Source organism: Magallana gigas, chromosome 5 (genome assembly GCF_963853765.1).
Source record: "Magallana gigas chromosome 5, xbMagGiga1.1, whole genome shotgun sequence".
In the NCBI taxonomy this organism is placed as follows: Eukaryota; Metazoa; Mollusca; class Bivalvia; order Ostreida; family Ostreidae; genus Magallana; species Magallana gigas.
The window spans coordinates 13,968,255-13,995,840 of record NC_088857.1 but is presented as its reverse complement, the minus strand read 5'-3'; the positions used below and the strand labels follow the sequence as shown (position 1 = coordinate 13,995,840).

The window sequence follows — 27,586 nt, the reverse complement described above, 5'->3', positions numbered from 1 at the left end:
AGAAAGCATTTCCGTAAAAAAATTTTAACATGAAAATTCCAACTCAAATTGCTTTAAATTGACAAAAGGACAGTAGCGTTTGGACATCTGTCTAATAAATCAAGTATTCGTCATTTTGCAATGTACTTTAAGTCTAACACAAACTCCGTTAGTTTGAGCTCTATATTATGAAATGATTGAGGAAAAAAGTCAACCCGTGTAATGATGCTACTTTGTCTTGACAGTTTTCTCAGACCGAGGGTCAACGATTCCGAGAAAATGGCAAAATAACAAAATACGTTTTTATCGGTTAAGCGTTCTGTACATTCATGTTCTACGTGTAATTGTAATCAAAGTACTGAAGTACTGACGGGCGTTGATTTTATCGATTATCATTTATTTTAAAATCAACTTACCTTGAATGGCAATTAGTTTCTAGTCTGTATTTGAATTACGCACTTTTTTCATTATATGAATTTTAGACTTTTCCGACAAGAATTTCGAGAAACCCCATATGAATCATGTTGTGTAATATTTAAAGATAGATTTCAAACTATGAATAAGTGATCGAAGCAATTCTAAAAATTGTATGGATCCAAGCACTATTGATATCGAACTCTACTCTCGTTCAATTAGACGCTCGGCTGTCTCCGTTAATCTCCGACAAGCAAGAGAGCCTCTCTGCTTATCGGAGATTTACGGAGACAGCCGAGCGTTTGGTTGAACGAAGCTATATTAGACTCTGGCGTAGGAATACATGAGACTTTGAAAATATCTTATTTGTTCGTATTATATAAAATCTGACTATTTTCTAAGTGTTTATTGATTAGTTTCCTTGAAAAACAATGCTACATCATACATTACAACGAATTTTTCTATTATTTTCAAGAACTAAGTCTTGTCAGCGGTAATGATTTATGCTTAGGTCCAAACACTGTTTCACTTTCGGTTTGCCAGAGTAACTGCATAGGGGAGTTGATTAAAATCAACTCCCCAAAATGTTGATGTCCGTGATATCACTACCAATCTATTTTGTAATGTCCAATGTATATCATCAACGACAATTTTCATATTTAATCGTATACTTGCTGAAAATGAAGGGAAAATTTTCAAATTTTGGGACGAAAATCAACTTTTAATAAATTTTACCGCTATTCATGAAAACAAAAGTCCCTTCAGTACTCGAACCCGGGACCTGCGAGTCAGTAGATCAAAGCTACCGGTACACCCAGAGACCAAATATTAACAATATGCATAAGCTGTTTCATAGTGGGTTAAAATCACCATGTTGTCAGGTACTGTCATAAAGAGTAGAATCTTGGGGGTATTAAGCATCCTTAAAATTTTACATGCATCAACTGACCAACCTTATTTTCTGGTGGTTTCAATGTACCAAACATTGATACTGTGACATTCTTATGAACTCTCTATCTCTATATATGGATATATGGATGTGAAGATTAAAGATAAGGTTTGTAATTAGTTTCAACCTTCATATGAACTCTTTCTCTCTATATGGATGTGAAGATTAAAGGCATGGTTTGTAATTAGTTTCAAAACATTTTTAATATTAACTGCTATAAACAATTCTATTTGTTGCACTGCAAACAAAGGAACTAACTATTCCTTCGTTCAATAATTGCATGAGTTCAGAATAGACTTGTAATTAATGATGCTCTAGTTGAGATTTCTTTCCGGCTGTTGTTTTAAGAAACAACACCCAAATTTCATTAAATAATTGCAGGTTATGCAAAACACAGATTATCATATTATAGGTTATTTAATCAGTAAATTGCAATGTTAACACTGACATTGTAATTTTTTTTAACCCCAACATGCATATAACATGAAAGCACTAAGGAATACACAACAGTATAACTACTTACTCTCAACGATCACACCCTTTTATTACAATTGATTCTCTACGGAATAATAATATATATTCAGTGTCTACAAAAATTGCTCTTGTCATTTCAACTTTTCTGTGGTACTCTCTCTCTCTCTCTCTCTCTCTCTCTCTCTCTCTCTCTCTCTCTCTCTCTCTCTCTCTCTCTCCTGTTTCAGTCTTATTCTGCGGTCAACTTTTCCCTTTTCCTCTTCCCTTTCCCTTTCCTTTTCCCTTTGCTGATACTTCCTTTGGTGCTTTATCCTTCCCTTTTGGTTTTTTAGTTTGCTTCAAGTAAAGAGTTAAATTTATGCAAAGGTGATGAAAATACAGTCAAACCTCGTTATCTCGAACTAGAAGGGACTGGTTAAAAACTTCAAGATATCCAAGTATTCGAGATATCAAGGGTAAAATACTTAAATTTTTAAGTGTTTGTGACTTAAAATCACTTTGACATATCCATGGTATTTGAGATATCGGTGTTCAAGATACTGAAGTTTAACTGTAGGTAATGAGTACAAGTCTAACTGTTAATTAAGACTGAAGAAAAATTACACATATTAAAAATTTTGTTTGATTACACAAGTATGAAAGAATACCCACTTAAATTTCATTTTTTTTGAGATTATAAGAATGCCTTGTTTACCGGGACATAACAATGAATTGTAAGCCCTGTATCTTTCATAGAACTTGCCAACTGACATTCAAATATTGGCTGGCCATTAAAAATATTCAAGTGAAGCAATTCTAACATAAAATAAATACATGTAGAAAAACTAATTTATCAGTTCAAATCATGACCATGTCTTTTTAAAACATCTTACATTTGTCAAAGAGATGTACCTTAATCATGGAGTCCAGTTCTACATCGCTCTTCTGCTCTTCATCGCTCTCCTGGACAGCAGCTGTTCCCTCTCCTTCCTCCTCACCTTCCATGCTGAAGTCCTCAGCTATAGCTGCCCCACCCCCTCGACCTTTCTTGGTTAGGGTTCCCGTAGCATAGGGGGTCATATGGACCTCTTTATTGTAGGTTCTTGTAAATGCAGCTTTTGTCTAAAACAGATTTAAAGTATGGCCAATAAATAGATTTAAAGTATGGACAATAAATATCTACAATTAAATTTTACACACATGATGTATGCAGACTGCTTTAAAATGGCTTAAAAGACCAAACATGCAAACTACTAATTATCAGAGATGAAGAAAGACAGATTTAGTTAAAACTTTGTTTAGTTATATTGTGGTAATGGAAGTTGGTATCTCTAGAGAATGATCCACACTGTTTTTATTCTTAAGATTACATTTTCATTTATCCCTCTTCATATTAAGACTGGAAGTGTTTCTAAATTCATTGCTTTCATTTGACACTAACCTTGGAGCTGAGCTGTGACATTGGGTCGTCACTGTTGGGCCATTTGGTGACCTCCAGGATGTTGTCAAAGTCCTCCTTGATGATGTCATACTTGTCCATCAGATCGATGACCTCAGGTATCCCATCATTCTCTTTGACCACTAATGGTTGTGTCAGGAATTTTCTCAGGTATGGGAGATAATCAAGGTTAAGACTCAGTTTATTTGCCGATGTTCTAAAAAGTACAACGGTGAATGTTTCAATCTGAAAGACCACACTTTCCTACGCATACTGCGTACATTTTTTGTATGCCTTAAATAATATAATTTTTAATCTATTGAGGAGTGTAATAAAATATCATTTATAAAGTGTGTTCTTACAGGTATCTCTAACACACAATTCAAATTTTGCTTGTTTCTTTAAATAATTGTCAATTTTATGATCACTGAAGTTAAACTGTAATAATTTCATTAATATACTGACAAATTTTTTTCTTAAAACAAATATATTTTCTTAATGCCTTGTTAACAGATCTCAATCATCTTCTCTTCCTGGGCAAACACCTTTCTCTTCTCAAAAACATTAACATAATAAAATCAAAGTTAAGCTGAATTTAATACTGTACCATCTGCTTGTTCATAATTATACAATACTGTCTAAATATGGAATCACCAATAGCAAAAGTACAACAGTATTAAAACCATAAGTGGAAAAACCTTCCCTGTCTAGAGAGTGGGCTGAAGCTACTTACGATAATGACATATGTGTTCTGAGTTCCTGGAGAATTCGATCTGTCTTCCCTGTGGTCGAGTTCTTGCCAAGCCAGCTTGGAAAACTCACCATCTGGGGAAGGCTGCCCCTCATGTACTCCCCTGGGATCACACTAGCATACATTGCCTGTAGGGAAACAGGTTTTTTTTTCAGATCATATTTCCAAGTTACATGAAATTTGATTTACATGTACAAGTCTTCAACATAAAGTTACAATCAAATGAAAAAGAGCCACTTATAAAATACTTTTAACTAGGAGTTGTTTTGCAAAACATCAACACAAAACTATGGTATTATAAAATTACAACAAAAGTTTAGTGTTCATGATTTTATATTCTTGTGAATTTGATTCAAAATGTTGGAATCACTGAATTAAGTACTGTATACAGGGTTATTTTCGCCCCGTTTTATTTTCGCCCCACGTTATTTTCGCCCTTCTGCACTTGCAAATGGTATTGACCCATCTTAAATTTGCCCAGACAAGATTGTGTACTAAAGAAATAGCAGGGAATATTGGTATTTGCCTAGTCTTAAATTCGCCCGCTGACAACGAGGGCAAAAGGGGCGAAAATAAAACAGGGGCGAATATTTCCCTGTATACAGTATTCGTGTAAAATAAGGAATCAACAGTAACTAGAACTGTCCTAATGGGACTAATACCCCCGCTAGGCTAATTTCAAATGGGACAAATAATTGAATTGAATAATAAAGGTTTGGAACACATACAAAAAAAAATTTCTAGAATTGTAAAAAAAAAAAAAGTTAGTTAACAAAGAAAAATTAAAATCAAAATTGTCAGAATTTCACTGTAAATACATATCTATAACAGTAATACATTTACAAATGTATGTATTTGATGATATATTTTTTTAATTTAATTGATTTAAAGAAAAACCAACAAAATGACAATAACCCCTCCCTTTGCAGTGAATAGAAATACTGGTAGCCAAGCAATGCTCTTCTGTTGATAAAACTTTCAATATCTTTCTAATAAGAGTCTTGACAGATGCAATTAGTTGTTTCAAATTTTCCTCACTTTCTCCTATGGCACAATGGAACTCCATATCAGAAAATTGATCCCATAGGACTATGATTTTCTTTGATGAACTTGTTAAATTTAATAAACTCCCAAAACATTACCATAATTACCATACTATGTAAAAATATGTAAAAAAAAATTAAAAAAAATTTAATATTAGAAACAATTTTAAAATTGCCAAAACACTACAATCATATCAGTAATTTTGAATTTCATTCAAATTAATGCCCAATAGGGTTACTTCATCAATTTACTTGACAAATAAATTTAAACAACCTCTAAAAATAGTTTAACTTCTTTATTAATAATTATATTATTTATTTCCTTATAATGATAGACCTTTTGGTTTACATGAAACAGTTTTAAAATAGCCCCAAAACCATCACCCATTTTACAGATTATCAATTTCCACTAAACACATGCTCCATCTGAACCATGGCTCAGATAATGGCTCCCTTGGGACAAATGAATTCAGCCACACTTGTCTTTGATGTTCTTATTAGCTCCTAAGAATTTATCATTGACAAACAAAAACTTTGCATTGTCAGTTGATAGAATACTTATAAAAAATAATTTTTTTTTATTAATTAAGACATAAAGACAAAAAACTCCATCTGGATGTATTTATATAAATATATTTTAGAGTGTTTTCTATTAATTAATTAATTAATTAATTTTAATTAATAAAATCTGTAGGGATTACCTCCCTTACTTTTCAACATTAGTGTACAATATATAGAATAAGGAAAATGAAAACTGTCATAAAATCATTAAATCTTGTCTGATCTTAAAAAAAATTGCAGGTGCAAATCTTCAGATGGTGTTCAACATATGTACAAATTTTCAAACTGTTCCATGCAGTAATAAAAAATTCTATAGGGGGGACAAAGTTGCGTCTACAGACAGACGGACAGGGTGAAACCAATATACCCCCCTAAACTTCGTTTGCGGGGGTATAATAAAGTTAAAACAAATGCAGGGGGAAACAAAACGACAGCATAACTAATAGATATGCCTTCAACATCAATCGAGTTTCTCACCGCAGAGGGCAGTAGGTTCCAGGACTGCCTCTCCCTGATAGAGCGGTCCACTCGGTCCCCGTCACACAGACTGTCCGCAGCGCGGGCCAGCAGGGACAAGTGACGACCCACGTTACCCCTGAATAACAGAAAAGTTAGAGGACAGTGAAGCTGAATGTTGTTTCAATTGGATAACAATACAATTACTGTTGTGAAAACAATATTTTGGGTATCATTTCTGTGATTAAATTATGTCCTAAAAAATTTGTAAGGAAGGTGTGTCTGTATGTAAATATTTCTTTTCACTTCATTAGTTAAGATTACCCCCCCCCCCCCCCTCCCTTTTGAAATTTATTAATAAATATGTCTGTTTCACTAAAGTCTTTTAATAAATATCTTGATGCTTTGTTTTGAATAAAAGGAGCATCGCAAAATTCATGAATTTAAATCATCCATGAAAAATGGAAAAATTCTACAGTGTAAGAAATGAAGTCATAAGTTTACTTTGCAGCAAAAGGAATGACATGGATGTAGTTTTCTTGGACAAACAGAGGCGCTATGTTGTAATCGTGGAAGTATAGGTCTGATTTATCATTGATTGTCATCCCAGCTGTTTCTTCACCACCAACTAAAACTTTACGACAAACATCGAAAGGACCCTAGAAAAGAAAATTTATACATCAACCTCCAATCACTAAAAGTGCTTGATATTTCATAAAGAAAATACTATGTATTCAGAAACCAAAAAACCAATTTAGGTGGCTCACTACACTTTGAAATCGTTTCTAAAAATGACATTCTGAAACTACTCGATTATAATAGATAATATGATGCAAAGAAGTATTTTAGTAAAATAGGCAAGAAAATATGCAGTTTTGGATAACAAATTGATCTTTTAAAATTTTATTCAGAAAATATGAACAAAAGCCCCAGATGGATTCAAACTCATAATCTCTGTTTCACAAGATATTTTACAGATATTTTAACCACTGAGCTATAATGATATTCAACCAAATTGATTGATACAGTTTAACAAAACTTTAACTGCCACATTGTGAAATGTCTTGGTGCAGTGAGGTACCTTAAATCAGATTTAAACTTTTTTCAAATGTTTAATTGCTTTTATGAAAGATTAATAACCTATTCCTAAAAATGACAGATCATAACATCATTTAACTCAAAAAAAGATGAGTATGGTAGATTTCTAAACAAAGGCACTGTGCTAAGTGGAGCATCCCCATGCGACATATGAAACATTATGGGGCGAAATGCATTATTTTGGCATACATGATTTTAGTATTCAACCAATTGGCTTGAAAATCAATAGGGTTTGTCTAATCACCATACTTAAGAAGTGTAAGAAGTTTGATTAACATTGGTGCTAGGTTTTCTTTGAATTTTGCTTACAAGGCTGAAATAAACACACATACATACACAAACATGTACAACAGCAATGCTATATCCCCTTCGCAACAAGTAGCGTGAGGGGATTAAAAAAACGCAAGAAATTAATATCTGCGTAAAATTGTAAAAAATACACATCTCATGGATTTAAAATTCTTTATTTTATCTTGCAGCCAGTTGTAACCTAAATAAAATTATGATTTGAGGCAAAATGGATAAATTGCAGAATTAAGTACTTGCATAATAGAAGAAATCTACAGAACGTGTTCGGGATTTTCTTACCAACTTGAAATCCTTCTTGGCATTTTTTGAATCCTTCTTGGCCTGATCGTATGTCAGATTCTTTTCTCCAGCAGTCCACATTGACAAATTATGTAAAACCTGTACAAATAAGGTCAAAAGTTCTATACATAAATGCATTGAATTGCATACTCCAAACAAACTCATCTTGCTGAAAGAGGTGCACATAAACCAACTGACAAACAAAATATTCAAATTCAAAATTCTTATAGTCACCTGTCGAATATCTTGGTTGGCTGACAAGATAATTTCATTCATGGCTGGAGGTGGAATTTTCAAGCCCTCTTTAAATGCTACAGACATCATAGCACCCTGTAAATATTGAATCACTCTTAGATACGGTGTTCATTTTTTGGTTTTAGTAAAATACAGTAAATGCTGTTGTGTCAACTTTGTCTTGCATCCCTAGCTCCAGTGTTATATTAATTACAAATTATTAATACAGAAAAACTGGTCAATTGTTTATGTAATATAAACATGCATATTTAGATTTGAATAAAATACTTAAGTGCTTTTGTTGTGAAAAGTCATAAAATATATGTTCAAATATAAAATGTAAGTTGATATGAAATTAATTTAAAGAAATGTCCTCCGAACCGGGTGATAACTAATACGGTAAAATATTTTAAAACCATTAGATTAGACAAATTTTACTACAATAACATTCCCATCCCTGGATTTAAGATTAACGATAATTAATACAACACACGAAATTAAGAACAGATAAATACATCTTTTCATCAAAATACACCCATCATCTAATTATAGGATATGGGTATACATGTAAATATATCTGTATACCCTTTACTTGCTTAAATTAATTTTTTTTACAAGTAGTCTGAAGTAAAATCGGTAGGTAATAATATCATTCATTGGTAGTTTTATATTTCACGACCTATGTGAAGAGAGTATGTGAAGTTCAGTAACATTTAAATGACTTTAGAGTCAACTCAACTACATGCATCTCATGCATATCAACCCTTCCTTTCCATGATAGGTGAAATTCCGCTTAAGTTTACCATAAACAATTTAGCTACGAACGAAAATAGATTTTAAATTCTTATTTCACAGTAACATCAAATATTGGGAAGGTTATAGCTTAAAACAATTTACATAATAGAAAGCAAAAAAAGTGCTGACATCAAAAACATTCAATATACTGTGGTATCATGGATTTTTTGCTTATTCATGGGGATGTAATTTCATGGATGAGTCAGATTTCAGTTTCAGTAGGTAAATTAAACCCTTTAGTTTTCATTGAGGATGTACATTTGTGGACGATGGGGAGGGTTACCCACGAATACCATAAAAATTGAGCCACCACGAATTGTATTGATTTCATAGTAAACTTTTCTTTATCATTCAATACGTTTAAAAATCATTTTCAAAAACTTTCATTTATATAGGATCTCTCATGATTTGCAATGGTATATGATTTTTATCCAACAAGTTTTTGTGTTTGCTATCCCCAAGCCTTGGTGAGGTGATAAAAAACACACAACGCATTAGATAAAAATCATATACGAGGGTCAATCAAAAATTGCGAAGACAATGTGGCTGTCTATCATATATTTTTCATGAAAGTCATACTTAACAGATAAATCTGTGCACCAACACTTATGTTATTGATATACGAAGTTTCATTCCATTTGATAAAAAGGTATTTTTGTTACCTTATTTTAAAATCAACCTGTTTTGTCACCACGGCGCACGGTAACGTTCAAATCATGGCATCCATATGACGCACATAGAGTTAATGGAAATACCCATTGTTTATATCACGCTTAGTCTCTTAAGCTTTTCACCTTGCAATTTCTATCATATATTTTTCATGAAAGTCATACTTAAGGTAGTCCATCCATAACTAAGGTGAATTTAACGATTTTGATTGGTCTATACTACGTCAAATGCATATTTTGAAGCTATTATGAGGCTGACATAAACCAAACTTGGGTATATGTATGTAGTCAATTAAATGAACTTTTTGCACTTAAAACTTTTTTAAAAGTTGTCTGCCCATAAGGAAAATTTAAAAAAAATCATTTTCTTAAAATATGTATGGTAAACTATGAATTATTTTAGCATATTCGAAGATGGAGAAAGCTTTTGCAACTTTTCACCAAGAGAAATATGAGAAAATAACTTGTACTAAAGAAATATATTTAAAAATGCATTTTTCCCATAGACTTCAATGTTAACTTCAACATATTATAAATTGATTAAAATTAATTTTTTTTTAAAGATTTCAAAGGTGAAAATTTATTATTTAATAAACTCCTTAAAATCATACTAAGATTTTAGTGATCAAACTTGCAATCTAGTAGATATGAAATATGATAGTTATGGATGGACAACCTTAACGGATTAATCTGTGCACCAACACTTATGTTATTGATATACGAAGTTTCATTCCATTTGATAAAAAGGTATTTTTGTTACCTTATTTTAAAATCAACCTGTTTTGTCACCACGGCGCACGGTAACGTTCAAATCATGGCATCCATATGACGCACATAGAGTTAATGGAAATACCCATTGTTTATATCACGCTTAGTCTCTTAAGCTTTTCACCTTGCAATTTAAAAACATAGGTAATCACAGATTACAAAGCTCACCGAGACAAGACATCACCCTTATGAGACTTCACCTTTATGAGACCACCTTTATCATATTAAATGAAAATCATACTTTATGATCTTGGATATTCATGGATTCTGTTTTGACACAATATCGTATATCATCTGTTCAAAACATTGTATGATAATCATATGTTCATTGTTAATCAATACAATAATATAAAATTAAATATTGCATCCTATCATATCTACAACATATATCATATAATACAATAAAATACCATAATAAACAATGATGAGATATAATATTGTAACGTATGATATGACTTTGTATTGTGTTATATGTTATTGTATTTGATCACATAATACAATATCATAATAAATAAAAAAATATATTATTATATTACAATATCATATTACATCATAACATTGAAACATATGATATTATATTGTATAAAATAGTATGATATTGTATGATACTGTATCATTTTTGATACATAATATGATATTGTATCATATGATACAATATTATGTGATAAAGTAAAATATTATATAACACAATATTATATTATACATATTGTATCATATGATACAATAATATATTTTACAATATCATACAATACAATTTTATGTGATGTGATAATATTTAAGTATTGAATCCTTATTTTTTGAAAGATATAGTCTCATAACTGCAACGGTGTGTGCATACAAATTGAATAACGCGCGTTAGCGCGTTATGAAAATTTGGTTGCACACACCGTTGCAGTTATGAGACTATATCTTTCAAAAAATAAGGATTTAATGCTTATATTTACATTTTTTTACCTTCTTGTCTTGTACACAAATGCGAATTATACCTCAAAATTATTGTATTATCCTATGGGTAAGTTCAAATCAATGGAAGAGCCACAAGCGTGATCTTTGATTTCCGCTTGTGACGTTGTATTTAGCAGCGTTAAACGTTTGTGACGTCACAATTAAAACTCGTGATTTAACCTATTAGTTCCCTGCCTGTGTTATGGTGCTATATCTGCGGTAGCTTTACATGCAAAATATATGTGGAATGTAAATATATCATATTATAAACCAATATCATATTATACAATATCGTATGATACGATATTATATAATAATACAGTATCATATTATACAATTTCATGTCAATACATATAATTCTATATTACAGAAACCGATATCATATTATACAATATCGTATGAAACAATTTTATAGAATATACAATATTGTATCATCGGATACAATATTATATTTTGCAATATCTTATGTAATAGTATCATGTGATAAAATAATAAATCAATAATACAATATAATATTATACAATATTGTATCATAATATACAATACTATACAAAATGATATCATGATACAATATCATAACATAAAATATCAAAAAAATTGATACAATATCATATCGTATCATATAACTTTTTATAATATTACATATGATATTATATTGTATCATATTAAACAATATTGTTTCATACCATACAATACAATATCATAGGAATCATGTTGTTTCATTTATCAACAAACACATCTATCTATCGAGCAGGTTTGAGTGAGGAGATTTCTTTAGCATCCTTGATAATGGAGATCAGGCTCTGCATCTGAAGCAACCTCTGCGTTTCATTTATAATATAGTTAAATCAACTATGCAAGCTATCATCTATAAAAATGTGACCTGTTCCAAAAAAACTAAACCTCATCCAGCATCCGAAACCTATGGCTCAGATTCAGCATTCAAGCCTGTCAGGTGCATCAGTATACATAAGACCCATCTTCATGCAAGTTTGGTGAAGTTCAGACCAGTAATAACTAAGATATCATCATCAGAGGGCACTAGCAATTAAAACCTTAACCTGCTCCAGCATCCGCAACCTTTGGCTCAGATTCAACATCCATGCCTGTCAGGTGCATCTGTATCATAAGACACACCATCCATTCAAGTTTGGTGAAGTAAGGACCTGTAATAACTAAGATATATTTTTTAGCATCCTTGATAATGGAGATCAAGCTCTGCATCTGAAGCTTCCTCTGTGATTCATTCATATTACAGTTTAATCAACAATGCAAGTTTGAAATAGTACTATTATCTATTAAACATGTGACCTGTTGAAAAAAACTTAACCATATCCAGCATCTGAAACCTATGGCTCAGACTCAGCATTCAAGCCTGTCAGGTGCATCAGTATCATAAGACGCACCAACCATGGAAGTCTGGTGAAGTTAAGTGAGTAATAACTAAGATATAATCATCAGAGGGCACCTGTTTCAAAAACTTTAACCAGCTCTAAAAACCTTAACCTCCTCCAGCATCCGATACCTATGGCTCAGATTCAGCATTCAAGCCTGTCTGGTGCATCAGTATCATAAGACGCACCATCCATGGAAGTCTGGTGAAGTTAGTATAAGTTGTAACTGAGAAATAATCATCAGAGGGCACCTGCAACAAAAACTTTAACCAGCTCTAAAAACCTTAACCTCCTTCAGCATCTGTAGCCTATAGCTCAGATTCAGCACCCAAGCCTGTCTGGTGCATCAGTATCATAAGACACACCATCAATGCAAGTTTGGTGAAGTACGGACCTGCAGTAACTTAGATATTGCTATCAAAGGGCACCTGCAACAAAAACTTAAACCTGCTCCAAAAACCTTAACCTCCCCCAGCATCCGAAACCTATAGCTCAGATTCAGCACTCAAGCCTGTCTGGTGCATCAGTATCATAAGACACACCATCCATGCAAGTTTGGTGAAGTACGGACCTGCAGTAACTTAGATATTGCTATCAAAGGGCACCTGCAACAAAAACTTTAACCTGGTCCAACAACCGTAACCTCCTCCAGCATCTGAAATTTAGGACTCAGATTCAGCATCCAAGTCTTTCAAGTCCATAAGTAGGTCCAGATGCATCATCCATGCAAGTTTGGTGAAGATAGGACAAGTAATAGCTTAGGTACAGGACCTGCAACAAAAACTTTAACCAGGTCCGGACGCCGACACCGACGCCGACGCCGAGGGTATAGCATAAGCTCCCCCTGACTTCGTCTCGGTGAGCTAATGACACTATACCACTGGAACATCTTAATTGTTCACATTTGCTTGAGAATGACAAGTTAGTTCTTCAAACTTTTCTTTTTTTTCCATGTGTCTATTCGGTTACAGTAATGAAAACTCTGAACTTCAAATGACATGAATTATTCTTTTGACTTCAATATTTACACATATTTTCCTTCGGGCTGTTTGATGTCAAAAATACCATTACAACTACACCCACAAAATGTATTACAGTCAAAAACAAATTTGCAAATAATTTTTGACATTTTGAAACTTAAGACTATTGAGTACTTAATTACGCGATTCCGCTGTTTATATCAAAAAGCAAAATATAAAATTGTGACCGCCAACTTTTTGTTATAACTTTCTACAGTTCAAAACTGTCTGAAAAGTAAAAGCGAGATTTTAAAATTCAGCAAGTGTTGCTCTCACGATTTTACGCAGATATTAATTCCACATGTTTAATTAGGAATCTACAGTATTATTTGTACCATTGAGCATTTTCTTAGTTGGTATAGGCTTTTTCCTAAGTTAAATCAATAATGTTTGTATCCCTCGTTGCGCGGTGACATCCGGCGAAGTTAATTTTATAGTCAATTTTAAAGAGGACCATCTGTCTTTAGTAACTGATATCTATTCAAAGAAACAATATATATCTTCATTATTTAACACATGAAACAGCATGACAATTCTATATTTGAGGTTTAAATGTTATTTAGTTTTAAGTCCAATAAATAAAAATACTACTATTGATATTATATGATTAATTGTTCACGTAACACAAATTTTGACCCTAATACCATCGCAAATCATGAAAGATCCTTTTATGACATTTTTTTACCATGACTTTGTTTTGTTAAACCTCAATATTTTCTGTAAACATTATAATTGTGAGCTGAAAAACAAATTAACTATAAGATGTCAACAACTTTACATATGGAAAAAAGTTCCTTAGAGATTAAAAAAAAAGCATTTCATTTTCTTACATATTTTTATCGATTTATGAAAAAAAACCTGAAACAGCATTAAATGCTTCAGATTTATAACTCTACACTTTTCAACTGAATTATTTTGTTAATTTTTCATTCTAAATCAATCATCCGCCTAAAGCTACATAATGTTTAATTATGATGTCACATGGCGTAAGAACATACAGTGCAATATCAAAAATTTATTACACGAGTGATATCCAGTGCATATTAAGCTAAACATGTGATAAAATATAACTATGATTTTAATCTCAATGGTCTCTAAAACAGGCTGCTTTTATTCCTACTTTTTCAAGGTACTATTGTTCTGATTTAGTAGCCAGTTCATCATTGCAATCCCTACTCATACTAGAGCATTCACCTTGATTTGTTCGACTCGAGGTCTCTGAAACCGTAGGTCGAAGCAGTAGTTGGAGAGGGTCCTCATCTTCTGGTGGTTGCGGTCGTTACACATACAGATGATGGGAATGTGTGAGGACTTGATGAGGGCGACCAGCTCTTGGAGTCCTCCTCGGTCCTCATTCCCCGCCATTCCATCCACTTCATCCATCAGCAGACAGTGTTTCTTGCCCTCCGTGCTTTTGTTTGTGCCTCCTAGGAAAATCTCACGCGAGTTAGTTTTGAAAATGAATTCAGTGTTTTTGCCAACTCCTTGGGGTAAAAATATTGAAAAACATAAAAGCCTCTTAATAAATGTATGGAAAAAGTTTTTTATAGTAGTCTGCTGGGTTTTTTTTTTGTAGAATGAAAATAAACATAACGAGGTTCAGTGATTGGAATGGATGAAATAACCAACAGGGGCCAAAAAGGGGGAAGATATTTTGGAAAACCGAATGAGAAGTGATAAGAAATAATGGATCTCCTGTTCTGTTAAAGCTGTGATTGCAGATTAATAGAATTTTTCGCAAAGACTAATTCATAGTGTTTTAGCCTGAAAATGTACCAACTTACCATTTATAAAAAAAATGAGAAGTCTTCTTAAGTGTTTTAAAGATTCTATACTAAAACACAGTACTTACAATGCAAAAGATATAGAACCATTTTAACAAGACCTTGGACTTTCGGTTAGACATAGCTATCTATTTCTTGTGTCAAAAAATGTTCAAAATGACACGGTTTCAAGCGAAATGTGCACCGATTGCGTAGTATCAGCTCAAAAGCCAGACAATTCTTGTTGATTTCACAGAGCCATGGCTGAGTGGCCAGCAATGAAATAGACAAACCTACGTCACATTGCTGTTTGACACAACTACCCAAAGTCCAAGCTCTTGTTAAAATGGTTCTAATTGCTAGTCTTATCCAATTCTAAAAGGATGGAAAACTTACTAGCAATGCCAAAATTAATTCTTGCTAAAATTTCTAATTTAAAGGAATGTTTTGAGAAACTGATGCAGTATGTTAATATATAAACACATACCAATAAAATCCACAATTGTTTTATTATCCAACGACTCAGCCACCTCCCCTTTCAAACTTTTCTTTGATCTTGTGTCCGAAGCATTTAATTCTACATAGGAAAAACCAGCCTCCTAAAAATATACAATTTAAAAATATTCAATGCAACATACATATCGGTGAGTTTTTGGCCTAAATTCAACCTGCATAAAATCAACTATAGTTAAATGTATAGCAAATAAGGAAATGATCTATTTATTATGGAGTAAATTAATGTGCATGTGGTCTAATTATCAGGTACTGATAATAGTTTGTACAGATGTTCTATTTCTCCAGACAGAATGACATAAATCAGTAATAGTTTACTGACCTTACACACTAGGGTTGCTGTTGTTGTTTTGCCTATACCAGGAGGCCCAGACAGCAAAGCTGCTCGGAATCCTGACCCGTCATCACTCTTATTAAAGAATTTACCTAAACAGAGAAAAATCAAATTTCTAACACAATCTATAAATATTAATTTGCAATCCCCCTTAAATTGGCAGTATTTTTTCCACTTGTGGTATATAGGCACACTTAGTAACATTTGACCTGGCCTGAATGTACTTAATTAATCAAATCCTTGCCTTGGCTTACCTAGGTTCTATACCTCTACACTGATTTCTTCCACTTAAAAGGAGACATGATCAATATATCAGGATATCCAAAACTTATTTTACCAAAGAATTTCTCACCAATAAAAATTTTCTTTCTACTTCTTTCTCTTTTTTCAATATATTTAAAACCATCACACACACAATCCTTTAGTCCTTTCATCTGATCTAGCCCCTTTCTTTCTTGTTTTTATAACACCAACACAGCTCAATAACCCCATACTCTGCCTCTTTTTAACCCTTTTCCCCAAACATTTCTACCGACCTTGTGGCTTGGTTCCAGCGGCTCTGTTCTTGTGCCAGTTGGTGAGCCAGTGGAGAAGCTTCCTGGCATTGCTCTTCTCTCCAGTCTGCCCAATGATCTGTTTGAGCTGAGTGGGCTTGTACTTGTCTACCCACATGAGGCTACTCTCCCCCGCCCTAACTGCTTCTCCTGAAGGTCTGCTGGGTGAAGATGCTGACTCCTGAGAGTCTCCAATGCTGGTTACAGATGACTCTTTCATCAAAGACTTAACAGGAGGTTTTGACTCTACTTTCTTAGAAAAAGACGATTCCTGCAAGCATCAATATAATGAAATCAAAGGACTGACAGTACTGTAGAGATGGTCCAAGTATGTGTTCATATTTATTTAATGCACTTCCATCTGATAAATTAATGAAGGCTTACTAACAAATACACTGTGTCCAAAAGGATAATAAATTACGTATGTTTAAATAGCGATAGAAATAAAGTTGAAAAAAAAAATTGACAATGCAATTAACTATTGGAAATACAAAGCCAACGTTTCAAATATATATATGTTTGTAAAATTTTGCTTTAGAGATCCTTTAGTGTCACAACATGTAGATAATATATTCAAAACACATACAATTAGGGAAGTCATACTGCAAAATGTACCAAAGTGAATAAGAAAGATTAAGAGAGTTTAAAATTTTTGCAAAACATTACTACAGACATTCCACATAATTTATACAGGAGGGAGTATGGAATCTGTAAGCACACTGCCTACCTTTTTAATCTGCTCCTCTGCTTTTATTTCATACTTGGATCGCTTTCCAGGAAGCGTTCGTATCAAGTTCAGCAACCCATCTTCATCAATTTGCTTTGTTCCAAAGCTTTGGGCCTAAATGAAATTTTTTTTTACAAACTTACAAAGGCGATGGACATAACTTTTTGAAACTAGAGGCCCTCCAGCCACATAGCTGACCTTTTTGAAACTAGAGGCCCTTGCGCCACATAGCTCACCTTAGCAACCATGTCTAACAGCGACCTAAAAATCTAAACACAAGAAGCTTTAAGAAATCAAATATACTTCCAAATAACTATTTTAAGTTCAAATAAGGTATAAATATGGATTTTTTTCCCCAATATCACATTATGTAATATTTGAGGGATGAGAGGAAAAATAATATTTTTGTACCCAAGAATCTATTATATCCCATAGCTGTCTTTGAAATTTATACAAAATTGTGTTATAGGACAAATTCTTACAGGCATAAAAAAGGGTAAGTTCATATCTCAATTCCTACAAATAAATGAGAGAAAAATTTCTTTATGTTTCTGTCTATCTATCATTTCGTATGACATTTCATAACCCATCTCACTTAACTGATGAATGAAGTTAAGGTGAGCTAAAAAGCTTTCCTTAACTATACCCGATAAACAAAGAAAACAGATACCAAGTCTACCAAACAACTGTTTTGTTTATGGATTAATAGTCAAAATTTTGCAAATGTAAAATTTAAATGGTTGGAAAAGTTGCAAAATTTATTAAAAGGTTAGAAAGGTTACTTTAAAGGATTTTTTGTTGTTAGTGATGCTGTGATTTTTCTGTTTTTAAAAAGAGACTGGGCTTTTGAATTGGATAAAGTCATAGAAGTGTGGGTCAAATGAGAAAAGCCAGTGACTAGTGTTACTGTTTATATAGATAAACTATACAGTACATTAAATTGATTTATCTTCATCTTTAGTACCGTATTTTCCCGACGACTGGTCGATGCGGACGACTCGTCGAATTGCCCATTTTTAGCCAAAATATTAACAAAATCCTACGATACGTCGATCGCAGACCATACGTCGATCTTATCACTTCAAAATGGCCTATAAAACTGCAGTAACATTATCAGTGTATGATGCCACGATGTCACCGATATTGCTACCAATTATTATTAATGATTAACATTTAAACAATTACGCTTTATACTTATGCATCAAATTTTCAAATACCGGCAACTTCTACAAAGTCGCTTGCATTGTAAACAATTCCCGATATCGCGTGTTATGCAAAACTAAACTTACTTTGTCAGAAATATTTTATTCCCAAGCATTAAAATAAGTATCCACTCTGACTATCGCCAGTGTATTCGCCATTACGTAACCAGCCACCTGTTGACTCGGCGCGTGGTCAATGTTTGTTTAACAATTTCCGGTGTCATAGGCATGCACCTGTCTCCTGTCGGACTTCAAAGGGGGATCTCAAGTGCAGAAAGCTTAGCAATTACTATGATTTGATGAAACTTGTTTATTTTGTATCCAGTAATGCAGTTACACGCTATTGTTTTAGATAGACACTGTTAGAAATAAATCGATCATTTGTACGACTTGATAATGACGATATACGACATACATACGTTTCCTAAAAAAATTATCTAACAATAATCAACGAATTGGACAATAATTAATCAATGAACTATAATCACTCTTACAACGGTACTCTTTATATACACAGGGAGTGAAATTGCCGTAAAGATCTCAGCCTTAGGGCAAGATTATTAACACAACCGGTGTCAGCCTATTGTATAAACAGTAGTATTGATAATTGCCGATTACGTAATTTAAGATTGAATTTGACCATTAAATATTTCTGATTTATACTTTCCACTAACAACTCTTTACAAATAAAATAATTAAAATTAAAAAAACATCCCCCGGACCTACTGCAATATTTTCTTCCATTCAAACTTGGTTTCAATTTTACTGCGCAATGTTATCTTCCTACTAGTTATACATAGAATCATGTGACGATGTGTTTATAAAAACGGAACGGTAAAACTTTTAATTGATTAAAGACAATGTAACATTTTTTAATAACTGTTGTTATTATTATGTATTTAAGTGTTGACAGATGAGTGAAAATGATAATTATTAAAGATGAACAGTGAATTCAACAACGTAATTTTCAATCACACAGCCAACTCAAGATGATTAAAACCAAGATTTTTAATGCTATTTTTAAAAAATTTCTGACTACGAGCCTACGACAAGTCGAACAAGACGATAAGTCGGGTGCTCTGCTTCAGAGGAAAAAAATACCGACTAATCGTCGGAAAAATACGGTATATTTTATTGTTCTTTCCTTTGACTCTTTACAATGATAAACAATGCTGTGTTTTTTTAGGGGAAGGTGGTGGACAAAAAATGAATTTGGGAAAAATTACAGGAAAAAAATCATGAAATTTGAAAAGGGAGAGGACCAAAATTTGAACCAAAATTGGCTGTAGAAAATTCACTGTGATGTCATAAGGATATGGAATATATATTCGTGATATTTTTAGATAAATATTTATAGATCATTGTTCTCACTGAACTTCATAAAATTACAACCTTATATGTGTAGAAAATCAAGTAGCTTGTATGCCTGAAAGGTTCATTGGTTTGGGAACATAAATTGATGAGACAGCTTGATGTCTGGCATGCAGCGAAGTCCGTCTAGCTGCTGTAAGTTGAAAGTGGCTGAATAAAAGCCAACGTTCTGTACGCACTTCCAAGTAATTATGCTATTTTCAAATTGAACTGTTGTCAATAAGTAGTTAAGTTTTACTTAACTAAGGATGATTTAACTTAACTAAGATTAGTTAAGACTGAAAACTTTCATTAATTGTAGATCAGGTTATTGATTACAATCATAGAACTTTAATGCGAAACATTCTTTTTGCTCTGCATGGTTTCATTATTTTTTATGAGTATAGCAATTTTTGTGGATTTATTTAAAATGACAGTTTTTAGGATACATAATTATGACCAATGATCCTACCAATATATAATTTGTTATTAGAAATTGCATTTAAATGAAATATTAAAATGAACAACAGTTTATTGCATTAATTACTAACTAAGGAAAACAAAAAAATTAAAAACTCATTTAGTTTTAATTTCTAAACTAATTTACACTAACTATGCCCACATAATAGACAGATAAATTAGCTTTCATACATGCAAGGAAGGTTACGAGAGAATGAGTGTGGGCTCATACAAATTCTAATTACTTGCAATAAACAGGATGATGTCTGCTTGAAGATGCACCAAGTTTGCAAATGATTTCATCAAAATGCATTTATGGACAGGATGCTTCTTAAGCTTTGTGATTTTGAACACTTTGATTTTACCTATAAAACATAGCACATGAGCTGAAAACATCTATGATGAATTTAAAAGCTGTTCTGTTTTTAAATAAATATTCCAGAATTTAAGCTTCATGGCCTGGATTATGCCCATGTCCATGGGTTGAGTTTTTGAAGTAGTGTTTGGAGGAAGAAATTTCAGCTGTAAGTTCCAAAGAGACAGGGCATTTTCTAGAAAGAGAAGAATTTTTTTTTTTTATACCCCATTGATTTATCCAACTGTTAACCATTTTTCCATTATTTTAGAGTTCATCCACACCTTGGAATTAAACTTATATTACAGGTAATGTTTCTGGCTTAATTTTCACACAGCATAGCAGTTGTCGAGACTTTCTTATTAGCAGTCGTTTTAATTTTTCGCCTATTATGGATGCACACAGTGCAAACGTTATTCTCTATTTTGAGCGCTTCCCACTGGAACAGTTAGAAAGAGTTTTTCTTGAAGTATCTTCCAAAAATAGACCAGTTTCATCCATATTGAATATATCTCTTGGCTCAAAGTTTCGGCAAATTTCAGAGTTTGCTTTTCCAAACATCCATGGTATTTGGAATGGGTGGTGATGAAAAATTTGGCTGGATTAGGCAACATCCGGTTTGGAGAACATTGTTGCAAATTAATTTTAGCATTTAATACAGTAGGTCTTAACTCTTTACCCTTAATGCCACCTTTTGACGCATAGGCCATATCCTTAACACTCTACCCTGGGCTACCCTTAGACTGTTTTCAGATGAACTGAAAACAGCTGGTGTGTGTTTTTGAATAGACTTATTACAGGTCTTAGCAAATCAAACACATAGAAAATTATATATCAATGGATTTGTAATGAATTCAAATTTCAATATTCATTAAAAAATTTTTTTATTTTAGTCACTAATAAAACAATACAGGAGCTAACAGGTATATGAAAATAAAACTGAGTGTTCTACATTAAAGCTTTATTAAGAATAATTTCACAACAGATACTTGATAAACATATTTAAAACTGTATGTTTTACAAATAATTATTCAATAATTTTTATGGAAAGATTCTATTATCATCATAGAATACGTTTTTTGATCGTAAATAATTAAATGTACCTGTGGCTGACTTTTCAATTCATGTCTATCGTTTTCAGACTTATATTTACGATTTTTTTTTCAATAAATGGTGTAAGAGGATTTGATAAATCTAACATGTTAACAAAATAAGTGTGTTAACATTTTGAAAAAAATATAAATTTTCCAGTATATTCGTGTATTTAGGGTTTACAGGTAGTGCACACCTTGTGTTCCGTTTTCTGTAATTACACAGATTTTTGCACAAAATTTTGCATGAATTTGGCATCTGGCTCCATGAATTTGGCATCTGGCTTTCATCATTCAATCTCACTACCAATAAATCTAGAAAATTCTGCCTCTAAACTTGATTATAAACAAAAATTGAAAACACTGAAAATTCTGCCTCTAAACTTGATTATAAACAAAAATTGAAAAAATGTGCGATGTCCGCATCCTAGTCCGCCATCTTTGTTTATTGTAGTAATGCATCACACCACCATACACAGGTAAATCACATGATATCTTTATTTAGAATGAGTGAACAACCATCCGTACACATGGCCAGGTGTATACCAGTCAATGTTTATAATAAACAACAGGTGTTGAGGGGTCTAATTAAATGCTGTATATAGGGTGCGTCAAAAGTCGTCATTAAGGATATGGCCAGGGTTGTCAAAACGCGTCATTAAGGGTTAAAGGATAGAAACCTCTAAGGGGAAAAGAGTTAAATGTCTATACTTGCAAAATTTCCAATTCTTTTGATGCATATCAGACCTCCTTGATCTTGATTATGTTGCCAATTTTCATTTTTATATTCTATTTGGAAAACAATAATTGCATAACAGAATACTGTAAATTCCTTATATTAAACGAGTACTTAATTCCGCGATCCTGCTGGTTTGTATCAAATCATGAGAATATAAAATCACAAACGTTGAACTTTTCTCCTTATTTCTTGTAGTTTTCAACTCTCAGAAAATAATGGCGAGATTTTAAAATCCTCGCAGGATGCTTCTCGCGATTTAAGGCGGATATTAATTCCTCGCATTTAATTAGGAATTTACAGTACGTAAAATGTGAATACTTGATCAATTTTTAAACACCCAATTAACCTGAGAAGTCCAACACGAGTCAAGTCCATGCTTCTCCGGAAATTGTTAAACAAACATTGACCATGCAACAAGTCAACAAGTGGCTGATTATGTAATGGCAAAACTGTTTTGATGCAGGGAACAATCAATAAATATTTATATACAGGAGAATTTAATAAATAATGTAGCATTTTGACAGAAAAAATATAACTCTGTACATGTAAGTGTAACCATACAATAGGCATTTCAAACGATATCGACAGTCTTATTCCCGCAATGTCCAGAATCATGGCCTGAAAAAAATGGGGTGAAGTTACTGAAGTATAATCTAACAAGAGGCCCATGGGCCACATCGCTCACCTGAGGAGCACTATCTGGACAATGTACAATAATACATGAAGATCCTGTGTAAATAAAATCCATTTTCCCCCTGGATATTCTTATATTTATAATCATTTGTCATTTTTCTAATAGGATGATTTTATAGTCATATCACATGTTGAGTATTGCAGTTCTCAAAAAGATTCTTAACAATTGTTTATAGATGGGATATAAAGCTACATCAAACTCTGAACCTTCTTGTGAGGCCGAAGAATTGTCCTGGAGACAAAGTCTTAACAATTATAAAGAATCATCTGGCTGATTAGTTTCTGAGAGATTTTTAAAGATTTACTCTATATATTCCTATGTTAAACTTTAACACCCCCCCCAATGTGGCCCCACCCTACCCCCAGGAATCATGATTTTCACAACATTGAATCTACACTACCCGAGGATGCTTCCACACAAGTTTCAGCTTTCCTGGCTGATTAGTTTCTGAGGAGAGGAGTTTTAAAAATTTACTCTATATATTCCTTTGTAGAACTTTGACCCCCATTGTAGCCCCACCCTACCCCCGGGGGTCATGAATTTCACAACTTGGAATCTACACTACCTGAGGATGCTTCCACACTAGTTTCAGCTTTGCTGGCTGATTAGTTTCTGAAAATAAGATTTTTAAAGATTTACTCTATATATTCATATGTAAAACTTCGAGCCCCCATTGTGGCCCCATACTACCCCGGGGGTCATGAATTTCACAACTTGGAATCTACACTACCTGAGGATGCTTCCACACAGGTTTCAGCTTTGCTGGCTGATTAGTTTCTGAGAAGAAGATTTTTAAAGATTTACTCTATATATTTCTATGTAAAACTTCGAGCCCCCATTGTGGCCCCATAATACCCCCGGGGGGTCACGATTTTCACAACTTTGAATCTACACTACCTGAGGATGCTTCCACACAAGTTTCAGCTTTCCTGGCTGATTAGTTTCTGAGAAGAAGATCTTTAAATATTTACTCTATATATTCCTATGTAAAACTTCGAGCCCCCATTGTGGCCCAACCCTACCCCCGGGGGTCACGATTTCACAACTTTGAATCTACACTTCTTGAGGATGCTTCCACACAAGTTTCAGCTTTCCTGGCTGATTAATTTCTGAGAAGAAGATTTTTAAATATTTACTCTATATATTCCTTTGTGAAACTTCGAGCCCCCATTGTGGCCCCATACTACCCCCGGGGGGTCATGAATTTCACAACTTTGAATCTACACTACCTGAGGATGCTTCCACACAAGTTTCAGCTTTGCTGGCTGATTAGTTTCTGAGAAGAAGGTTTTTAAAGATTTACTCTATATATTCATATGTAAAACTTCGAGCCCCCATTGTGGCCCCATACTACCCCCGGGGGTCATGAATTTCACAACTTGGAATCTACACTACCTGAGGATGCTTCCACAGAAGTTTCAGCTTTCCTGGCTTTATGGTTCTTGAGAAGAAGATTTTTGATCTTCCCTTGAAAACTGGTGTGACCCTTAATTTTCACAACTTTGAATCCCCTTTGCCTAAGGATGATTTGTGCCAAGTTTGGTTGAAATTGGCTCACTAGTTCTTGAGAAGATGTTGAATATGTGAAAAGTTTACGGACAGACGGACGGACAGACGACGACAGACAAAATGTGATCAGAATAGCTCACTAGAGCTTTCAGCTCAGGTGAGCTAAAAATGTAATTATAACAAGACTTAATGGTATAAACTGAAATTAAAAGTTGTTTAAATCAATAGCAAATGACAGGAAAATTGAATAATAATTGAGCAGTAATTATCCTGCATAATGGCCGATCGATAAGTGCCCGGATTACAGGAGATAACTCTCACTAATCATAAGTAGTCTTTCTTTTTATTGCAGTCGGTTAACAGAATAGACAAGATCCGGATTGCACAACATTTTTTAAACATAAATGAAAGGAAAATGTCAAGGGACTGAAAAATTTCACCGGATTGGACAACATGCTGGAATGCACAACATCCAGATTCAACAAGTTTTACTGTATGTAAGTTATGTTAATCTTTTATTTATTGCATGTGAAGATCTATAACAAGGGCACCGCAAAGCGGAGCATCCCCTCGCGACATGACTCGTTGTAGGGGGAAACGCATTATTTAGGAAAATACATGTAAATTTTTCAGATCAAAATTTATCAGATCAAAATAAATATGAAAGAAGAATTTCTAAAAACCACTTTGAATTCATAATTTCTATTTTATCCTAATCCCCAAGCTTTGTGCTGTATAAATTGGGGGGGGGGGGGGGGGGGGGGGGGGGTTACATGTACGTGGTTGCACAGTTTTCCTATTCCTAGCAGAAACTCAAAACATGTACACATATGCTTTAAAGTTAAATAATATAGATTCATTAAGTGACATTCACTTTTATATAAGCATACATAAACGATTCGTATACATGTATATTATGAAACGTAGCTGCAGATCTAGCGTTCTGTGGTCTGCTCTGATGGACAATTCTAGTTGCTTGTGGTATATGTCAACTCATAGTATAGTAGATATGCAGTTATTATTGATATGAAACAATCTTCGGGTGATAAATGTGCGATATCTGTCAAAGTATCCTCCAAATTTTGGACTAGTTTTATTTTTAGTAATACGGGAAAATTTGTGCGAAAGCTGACTGCTTGTTTCGATGTCAATCGGATGACTTTAATTTCTTGCCTGCTTCAACTTTTACCTATGGGCAATCTTTTAACCCTCCAATATTACAAAACGTTTGCTTTTTTTTTTTTTACCTTTACTAGATTAAAATCCCAAATATATCAAGTTGTTGATTTGAACTGCACACGGTAGCCATTTACTTAAAGTCGTACATAAAATTACCGGAAATGTCTACTGTCAAGTCGTATATATAGAATTCATGTTTTAACTTCGCTTTTTTACGATAATTCAAAAAATATTGAATCAATTTACTTGAAAATCAATAGAGTTTGTCCTTTTACCATGCCAAAGAAGTGTACATAGTTTGATGAATATTCATTGGAGGGTTTTCTGGGAATTTTGCTAAAGAGCTGACAATGGACACACACACACACACACTCACATACATACACACACACGCACAGCAGCGATGCTATATTCCCCTCGCAACAAGTTGCGCGAGGGGATAATAAGTCAATTTAGATGTACAGATCTACAGCTGCTCAGGTAAATACACTGTAAGTTGAATGCATCTGAATGCCAACAAACTTAACAGTACAGCTGTCAGAGAAATCCCAAGTCCCACGCATGTATATCAAGATTTGATAGTAACAACTTGTCAAAGCATTGTTATGAAATGCAGAATTAAATGTCAAAGACTCCAGTCATCTGGCATACACACACACAAGTTCTCCCACACTACTACCGACAATTAAGTATATGAGATGATTTGGTGTCAGGCAAATACAGTTAATTATACACTTAATAATAAAAATTATAAATTACAAATCAATTGCTTGACAGACTATTACGCATTCGGACAAGTGACCAAGAAATTTACTTGTCTGAACTTCAAATTCATTTGTCCGAACAGTTTTCAATATTAAAGATCAAATATCGTCAACTAGAAATAACTTTTAAAATAAGAAACTGAAATTCTCTCTATGTTGTCAACCCAATCCCAATAAATAAAGGGACTTCACAAAAGGGGCCATGCTAAAAATTAACAGAGGATCCAGTTGAATAAAATGTATCTGTACTAGACCCACTGGTCACAAAATATGGAGCACAGTCTTCAATCATTATACAAAGAAGCAAACCCACAATATTACATCTCAAAAAGCTTCTTTTTTTTTAATTTGACAATTACCCGGTAATGAAAATTAATCGCTATGAATTCATATGATTCCGCCAAATATCTCCCAATCATTTCATGCTGGGCCTTTAAAAACACAATACTGCATACATGCTATTACGTCACCTTAGTTAATTTGCTTTCTCCTGCATCTCGCCCTGCCACTAGATAGCTGGTTTTCTTGCTAATACTTCCTGTCACTTTTCCGCCATATTTTTCTATCAAACTCTTGGCCTCATCCCGCTCCAGAGATTCTAATACGCCAGTGATCACAAAGGTTAGGGACTCCAAACAGTTTTCTCCACCCTGAATGTAATATTACACCATATAAATTGGGACACAACAAATTTTATATATATGGCAATTAGATTCTTACTTAAACATAAAACTTTTTTAAAATCATATACTCCAGTAATTAGCCCTCTGAATTCTAAATCTAAAACTTCGTTCAAAGTT

The 27,586-nt window shown here is 33.4% G+C and overlaps 1 protein-coding gene across 2 annotated transcripts in view; it reads right to left on the bottom strand.

Annotated features, from left to right (window-relative positions):
- Window positions 1-1,969: 1,969 nt before the first annotated feature.
- LOC105319440 (replication factor C subunit 1) overlaps window positions 1,970-27,586 on the bottom strand; it is a 37,637-nt gene continuing 12,020 nt past the window's right edge. For both annotated transcript variants that reach the window (XM_034471247.2, XM_034471250.2), the window contains exons 10-23: window positions 27,257-27,436; window positions 17,445-17,558; window positions 16,700-16,988; window positions 16,152-16,255; window positions 15,804-15,915; window positions 14,748-14,980; window positions 7,965-8,060; window positions 7,731-7,829; window positions 6,549-6,703; window positions 6,066-6,183; window positions 3,967-4,112; window positions 3,237-3,450; window positions 2,708-2,917; window positions 1,970-2,152 (exon numbers count right to left, since the gene is read on the bottom strand). In XM_034471247.2, coding sequence (XP_034327138.2) covers window positions 2,057-2,152; window positions 2,708-2,917; window positions 3,237-3,450; window positions 3,967-4,112; window positions 6,066-6,183; window positions 6,549-6,703; window positions 7,731-7,829; window positions 7,965-8,060; window positions 14,748-14,980; window positions 15,804-15,915; window positions 16,152-16,255; window positions 16,700-16,988; window positions 17,445-17,558; window positions 27,257-27,436 — 2,166 coding nt within the window. In that variant the 3' untranslated portion in view covers window positions 1,970-2,056. The remainder of the gene's footprint in view (window positions 2,153-2,707; window positions 2,918-3,236; window positions 3,451-3,966; window positions 4,113-6,065; window positions 6,184-6,548; window positions 6,704-7,730; window positions 7,830-7,964; window positions 8,061-14,747; window positions 14,981-15,803; window positions 15,916-16,151; window positions 16,256-16,699; window positions 16,989-17,444; window positions 17,559-27,256; window positions 27,437-27,586) is intronic.